Source organism: Phasianus colchicus, chromosome 3 (assembly GCF_987193195.1).
Source record: "Phasianus colchicus chromosome 3, bPhaCol1.hap1.1, whole genome shotgun sequence".
In the NCBI taxonomy this organism is placed as follows: Eukaryota; Metazoa; Chordata; class Aves; order Galliformes; family Phasianidae; genus Phasianus; species Phasianus colchicus.
The window spans coordinates 60,828,000-60,835,507 of record NC_143438.1 but is presented as its reverse complement, the minus strand read 5'-3'; the positions used below and the strand labels follow the sequence as shown (position 1 = coordinate 60,835,507).

General features: G+C 37.2%; 1 protein-coding gene across 2 annotated transcripts in view; it reads left to right on the top strand.

Moving 5' to 3' along the window:
• The first annotated feature begins 47 nt into the window (after positions 1-47).
• Positions 48-7,508, top strand: part of ARMC1 (armadillo repeat containing 1) — a 31,220-nt gene continuing 23,759 nt past the window's right edge. Inside the window, exons 1-3 of one of the 2 annotated variants that reach the window (XM_031612783.2) lie at positions 48-126; positions 2,344-2,545; positions 6,434-6,525. In XM_031612783.2, the coding sequence (XP_031468643.1) occupies positions 2,372-2,545; positions 6,434-6,525 (266 nt within the window). In that variant the 5' untranslated portion in view covers positions 48-126; positions 2,344-2,371. Of the gene's footprint in view, positions 220-2,343; positions 2,546-6,433; positions 6,526-7,508 lie in introns of both variants that reach the window. The other variant, XM_031612781.2, reaches the window with a different exon arrangement.

Here is a 7,508-nt window from a genome sequence, read left to right as displayed (position 1 = left end):
ATCCCGCCTCACCGGCAACAAGACGCGCCGTGATTGGCGGAGAGGCGCGGGCGGCGCCGCACCAATCGCGTTGCGGCGCGGAGGGATGTGTGCGGTCGGAGCGGGCCCGGTGGCGGTGCGGGAGAGGTGCGGGTTGTGTCCCTGTTCCGTCCTGTGCCCTCCGCGGGCGATGGGGGCCTGAGGTTGGGTTGTGTCGGTCTGGAGACGACTTGTTCAGCGGTACGAGGCTGGGAAGAGTGCAGGCCGCTCTGGGGGATGGGAGTGGGAGCGGCAGAAGCTGGGGAGGGAGAGGCGGGCTGGCCGGGAGGGAGGTGCGGCCAAGGGGCCCCTGTCTTTTGTCATCGGCCACGGGACTCGCGTCAGCCTGGGCTCCCGGGTGTCATTATGTTGGTGGTGGTGGTGACGAAGCTGGGAGCTTCGGTTTTGTCCTCGGTTGCGACTGAGGAGACAGAAAGGTTTGGGAAGAAAAGAGTGTGACTTGATGGGGTAGGGTAAAACAGCTTCGTGTGTATTCAGGAGATCAGAAGAAAAGACGACAAGGGCTGATAGGGATGAAGAGAGCTGTAGAAGGGATCTGGTGCTCAGGACACAACTGGAAGTCAGAGGCTTTTGTTAACGTTAACTCCACAACTAATTTCATTTTTAGGCTTTGAGTAAGCTTTGTCGATGAGCTAAGGAGTATACTGAATAATACTGAACTTTGCAGAGACTTTTTACCAATTTAGAGCAATCTACTTTGAGAGTATAAAGTATTAACTACGGCATGTAATTCCCGATGGATCTCTTTAGGACTTAGGACAGTCAAAGGAAAGAATATGGAGGGTAATCATTGATTTTTCACATTAGCGTTTCCTTTCCTGAAGGATGTGCAGGTTGGTGGCCCTGCCTCTGGGGGTTGGAGATTCATGAGCCTTGAGGTCCCTTCCAGCCCGGGACATTCTGTGATTCTGTGTGAAGAACCAGTGACAGAAATTAGCAGATTTTTTATTTTTTAAATATGAAAATGTCACAAACTATTGGACATTTCTACACATGCATCTACCATCAGTAAGAGAACAATATAATGTTTGAATTATATTATTTGTTTGGGAAATAATGGTAAAAGAATGTTACCAGTTACAAATTTAAATATATTATGCAGGGGGAAAAAGGATGCAAGTTGACAATATGTCATTATTCATGCTTTTGTGCCTTAAAAAAAAAGTTACTTACATGAGTTTCTGTTGTCAGCACCATGACTGCAACTAGCATTCAGTAGTTTTGGAAGCATACAGCAAGGCTTTCGAAGCGATCATAGAATAGTTTGGGTTGGAAGGGATATTACAGATCATCCAGTTCCAATCACAGAGCCCTGGGCAGGGCTGCCACCCACCAGCTGAGGCTGCCCAAGGCCCCATCCAATGTGGCCTTGAACACTTCCAGGGATGGGGCATCCACAACCACGCTGGGCAGCCTGTGCCAGTGTCTCACCACCCTCTGAGGGAAGAATTTCTTTCTGACGTCTAACCTGAATCTCCGTTCTTTTAGTTTAAAGCCATTCCCCCTCATTCTCTCACTATCATGATGCAGACCTTCTCTTTTATCTAAGCTTATGCTTCTGTGCCTGTTAAGTAGTTATTTCTCATTAAAACAACTCTGGGATCAGATACTAAAACTAAAACACGTCTCATCTGAAATAGGTTGGCTTGCGCTTTGGTTGAAGCAAGGTGTGACCTGTATTTTTTTTTTTTTCTTTATTGAAAGCAAACTAGTCAAAAAACCCACAACATCTTTAAATGTTTTTTAGCTTTGAATGAATATGGCATTACACTAGTTATTTAGGGAATAGATAAAATCAAAACATAGTATTCATTGTGCTTGATGCTGAGTTAATCCTTTGCTGGCTTATGTAGTTCATTTTTATGTGAAATTTGATTATTGCTAAAGGCACTGAAAATTCAGGTTTTGATTTTACGTGTTTATACAAAAGGATGTTTTTAGACTTACAGTCTGCAAACTGGGTGTGAGAAAACTGGAGTTTTTGATCATTTTTATCAGTGAATAAGTAAAGACACTTACGTACTGTTATACATATCCATACATATACTGCTGTAAAGGCTGACCAGTCTAAAATTATTGAAAGGAAACGAGAAAATGTTATTAACCAAACCCTATCTGCTTTCTGCAGAGGAAATTAAAGTTTCCAGCTGAAGAGTTCTAAAATCCATATCCTTACGAATTTTGTTCCTTGAGGCTTTTTTTTGTACTCTTATGCCTGTAACAAATCAGTGCATTTGTGTTCTTGCCTGTTCTCTGCTTTAATTGATAGTAAACATTAATGCCGCATTTTTTTTTTTTCAACAGGTATTTTGTATGTGTGGCGTAGGAAAAAATGAATTCCACTATGAGTGAGGAGCCTGATGCACTATCTGTAGTTAATCAACTCCGAGATCTAGCAGCTGATCCTTTGAATAGGAGAGCCATTGTTCAGGATCAAGGATGCCTGCCAGGTCTGATTCTGTTTTTGGACCATCCCAGCCCTCCAGTGGTTCATTCAGCTTTATTAGTAAGTATTCCAGAGATAAGTTTGTATGTCATTGGGACTCTTTGTTCCTTTGTTTCTGTGTCTTTACACAAGTAATGTAAAAGATAAAGCCTGTTCTTATGTTAAATCACAATTCATTTTCACTTTTTTAAAAGAAGCACACAATTCAAAAATTGTATAGCAATGTAGCATTATTCCAGGGCAATTCACAGTTCTTGGAAGAGATTAAATTGCTTTGCATTTTTTCCCTAATACAGCCATTTCACTTTCATTGTGGAAGGAGGTAAGCACGCTTAAATCTTTTTTTTTTTTTTCAGATGAAGCCCTGGAGCTTGGTAAATGTACACAGTGATTTGAAATTCATGTAAAAAAAGGATCATATATCATAGGGCAGTTTTGGTTAGAGATGATTTCCCAAGATCATGTAGTCTAATCCTGTGGTCAAGCTGAGACAAATTAGAAAACGGTGCAGTATTATGTTTGTTTAGATGCTCTGCAGCATCTCAGGCACCCTGTTCCAGCATTTGCCCACCCTCATGTGATTTTTAAAACAAAAAAATCAAAATCTGTTGATGTCTAATCCAACTTTTTTCTCTTCATTTCTTCTCTTTCGAAGTCATAAACACCAAAGTCCCGATTTCTCATCCTAAATCCAAATTTTAAGAAGTGCATCTCTTTCATAGAAATAGGACAAACAAAAATGAAGATTTCCTTAGAACCCTAATTCAATTCTTCCAGTAAGATTTTTAAGTTATTAAAAGCTGTTATACTCTCGTTTCATATTGTTTCTTCTTTTTTTTTTAAATGTCATTGAATTATAAGCAGAGTTCTGACTTTTGCATTAAATTCTACATGATTTTTTGTACTATTAATGTTTAGTCCGTATCATAGTTCTGTGTATTTTTTTCATTTGTTTTACTTCCACAAGGAATATTTGTGAATTTCTTGGAATGACTCCAGTACTCTTCGGGGCACAGGGAACAACATCCCATAATCCAGGAGATGTGTATCCTGCTAATTGGCCTTCAGACTAGCTTTGCCACAGCATTTGCCAAACTAAATGTTCTTCACTGGATGACTTTTGAGTTGAGATTACCATTCTTGAGAATACATTGCACTGTTTTTCATTCTGGTGTATGTTCCTTAGGTCATGGAGGGTTTTGTTTGTATGTCTCTCTCCCTGTTCCTTCCTTTGCTTTTTTGGGCTGCATATTCTCAAGCCTGCATGAAACTTAGTAATCGTTCTGTGATCATATTGCAAAATTTAACCCTACATTAAAAGAACTGAATTTACCAGATCAGTGAAGGGTAATCCAGTGTGCGGTATGATTCCACAAACCCAGATATTATTGAAGTTTTGTGGTAAAGACATCTTGTTGGGTAAGAGACAGCTGTGTTGTTTTATTTAGTGGCAGCCCACAGGTAGAGTGAATTAAGGGGCAGGATTTAGAGGAGACCCTGACTGTAGTCAGAAATTGAGCAGTTTGCTACGAAAACAAATTTTTGTCTGCTACCCAAACTATTTGTGTTTGTGACTTCCTGAACCTCATAGGTACTGTAGCTTTTAATATCTTTGCTGACAGATTTTTAGTCATCCTTTTTGATATTTTACCATTTTGTTTTTGCTTTTCCAGCCATCCATTCAAAAAAAGTCCTTCTATTCAAGCTGAAATCATTAAGTGTAATAATTTTCCATTAAATTTATGCCCAGTAAAAAAATGTATGGCAGTGACTTTAAGTTTTGTTTCATTCTGTGATTCCCATAGCTGAAATTATGACTCCAACAGATTGTTTATAATAATTTCCTATCTAACTTTTAGATACGTTATAGGATCCGTCAAGGAGAAATGTTTTTCTCCCCATATTCAGTTTCAGCTTAGTGCTTTGTGATCAAGAAGTGGAAATTTTTCTTCTTCTAGTTTAAATCCAGGATTTTCTTTGTATGGTACATTTGTAATGATGTATGATTTTGAATGTTTTCAATGATAAAAAAATTTGAAGTAAAGAAGGTAAAACCAATTTTTTTCTTAAATTTGGACTAAAATTTTCAGAAATTGGACTCTGAAGCTAGAGAACTGTGTTAATATTTCAATTGTAATGATAAAAAGCAAGTATGGACTTAGTAATTAATATGATGGAATTACTTGTGAGCTTTAAGTTAACATAGTTGAGTATTTTGCAGAACAGAGGCTCCAACCAAAGTCCATGATAGTAATATTACACTTCAGTAGTAGTAGCTTGTAGGTATAAATAATCTGACTTCTTTGAAGGTGCAGATCTTTGCATCTCTAATGGAGTTGGAAAGCAAGTAAAAATTTCTTATGCTGAACAGCCAGGTTCTTACAGTTATTCTGACAACCTTATCCTCTGTTTTAGCATAAGCTGTATTTTTGTGTAAAGAATATGTACATAAATGAAAAAGAGGCTGCCTACATTTTGACCCTTAATTATCTGCTTAGAGAAGGAGGGTATCATTGTCCAAAAGGATTACATCCTCACTGACTTGCCTACAAATATAGGAAACATTTTCTATAGTTAAGGATTCTTTTAATGTGCTAGTTAGTAGTTTAGAACTATCATATAGATATTTTCTTAAATAGTTCCAACTAAGGATAAATATGTAGCATTTACAGGCTAGAATCATGATGTTGAACCACATCAGGAAACAGCAAATATCGCATTTGAAGTTTGTAACATGTCAGACAAGAGCTAGACCTCACCAAAAGGTGATAGGATGATCTTGAATTTTACCTATTATGTGCTGAAGACAATTTAGAAAGAAAGAGAGGTGATAAATTATCTGTCTCTGAAGGGAATAAGGAGTATGTTATTTTTAAAGCAGCTAATGAGCAGCGTAGTTATTATATGACTTTATTTAAAGAGTTAGTGCACTTCTAAATCTTGCTATCACAACTAATTTTATAGCCCATTGAATTTGTGAATTGCAAGATTTTCTGTGTGTGGTTCTTGTACTTCCTTGACTAAAACAGATTAAAGCACAATGCAAAATACACTTTCAGAGGATCCTTCTAAGAAAAGTTAGACAGCACTGAGAATCAAGAGATGTGTTATAAAAAGGACTTGAAATTTCAACTGGAAGAGTAATGTGTTAAGGGTAACCATATAGTTACCCTTGTTGGCTGGAGTCAGCAATGTGAAGTTTTGCAAAGAGTTTACCTTGAAGGGCAAAAACCCTTGGACAACATGCAACTGTTAGTTCCCAGCATAGGTAACAGCTAAGCAGCTGATGGCTGCTCCTATATCCTTATTCTTGTGCTTACATGAAATGATTAATTACTTCAATGTTATAGGTATTTTAAACTTTATAAACCTTTTTTGCTCTTATTGTTTCCAGTATTGCAATTAATCTTTAGAAGTTTAGAAAGGTAGTAGACCTCTGCTTCTGTGGGCAGTAGAAACTTGGTGGTGGTGAATCCACAGAACTACTAGAAAAACAGCATATAAAGAATTACACTAGATCTTGGAACATAGTAGTGTTAGCTGGAAGGGATCTGGTACATATTTACTTGAACTTCCTGCATTGTCTTCGTAGTGGAAAAAAAGTTTTCATAATGTCTAACCTGAACTTCTCCAATTACAGTTTTCCTTCTCCTTGTTATGTCATCTGCTGCTGTAGAGGAAAGTTTGTCTTGGTCATCTTTGTAAAGGCTCTGTGGGTTAGTTGTAGACACTCTCTTAGTATAAGCAAATCTAGTATCTCAGCCTTCTCTCATAGATTGGGTAGTCCTTGCTTTCTGCGTGTTTGAGAATAAAACAATTTATTTAATATTTACAGCACATGATAATACTTTTACTAGAAGTGGCATTGTGAATCTCTTGCAGATTTACAGTGATAAAAATAAATGATTACGTACTGGAAATGTTGCTGATTTGTCCTTTTTATTTTAGGCTCTCCGTTATTTGGCAGAGTGCCGTGCCAACAGAGAAAAGATGAAAGGTGAATTGGGTATGATGCTCAGCTTACAGAATGTAATACAAAAGTAAGTTTATGTTGAGTTGTTGTATCCAAAGACAGTAAAAACATAACGTGCTCTTACAAAGTAAAATTTCAACTATCATTTTGTGTAGGGAATTTTTATTATTGCATTCTTCTTTGTCAAAGTTGAGGTTGCAAGCAATTAATGTTCTTTGTTTTGTAGTCTGACAAAGGAATTGGAACATAGAATAGAATAAATAATACTTTGAAAGTAATTTGCCAAACAACAGATTTCTGGCCCTTATTAAAATATTAAAATAATTTTGTCTCATCCCGTTAGGTTCTTTTGTAACTCTTCCCATCGTTTTATAAAGGTTTCTTGCTGGAAATTATTGCAATTTGTCATGTTTTTCTTTTATTGCTACTTTTAGGAGAGGAAAGGGTATATGCAGTATATTTGTCTTGATATGTTTTAGAAAGCTTGTATCTACAGACTTGTGTTCAAGAAATGTCTTGCTGATGGAGAAGAAGTGAGGTTTAAATGACAGGTTTTTATATTGGGTATATAAAAATAATCAAATTAAGTCTTACAGTATTGGCATTTTTAAAGGACAAGAATAATTAAGTTAAAATATACAGAAGTCTCTGCTTGCTACTTTATAGTAACAGTAAAATTGGAATGTGTAGGTAGTATTAGAAGCATTTTTTGCAGACCGGTTTGCCTTTAGTGTTGATTAGTTGTCTATTTAAAAAAGTTTCTTAGCATCTTATGTCATCCACAAGAAGGTGGTGAAAGGGGAATAATATTTATTATCAGCTTCTGCAGCTTACGTAATAGTACCGAGGAAACAGTCTTAATTAAAAATTTCATTTAAATAATGTTATGGAAATTTCTTAGGCGTCATTTTTTCTGTATTTCAACTTCAAGCCTACAGAGGTTGGAAGCAAGGACAGGTAGCTCAGGAGCAACACAGAAGAATTATCTGAGCAACCAGGGACTGGATTAGGAAAGCTAAGGTCCTGATAGAATTAAATCTGGCCAGGACA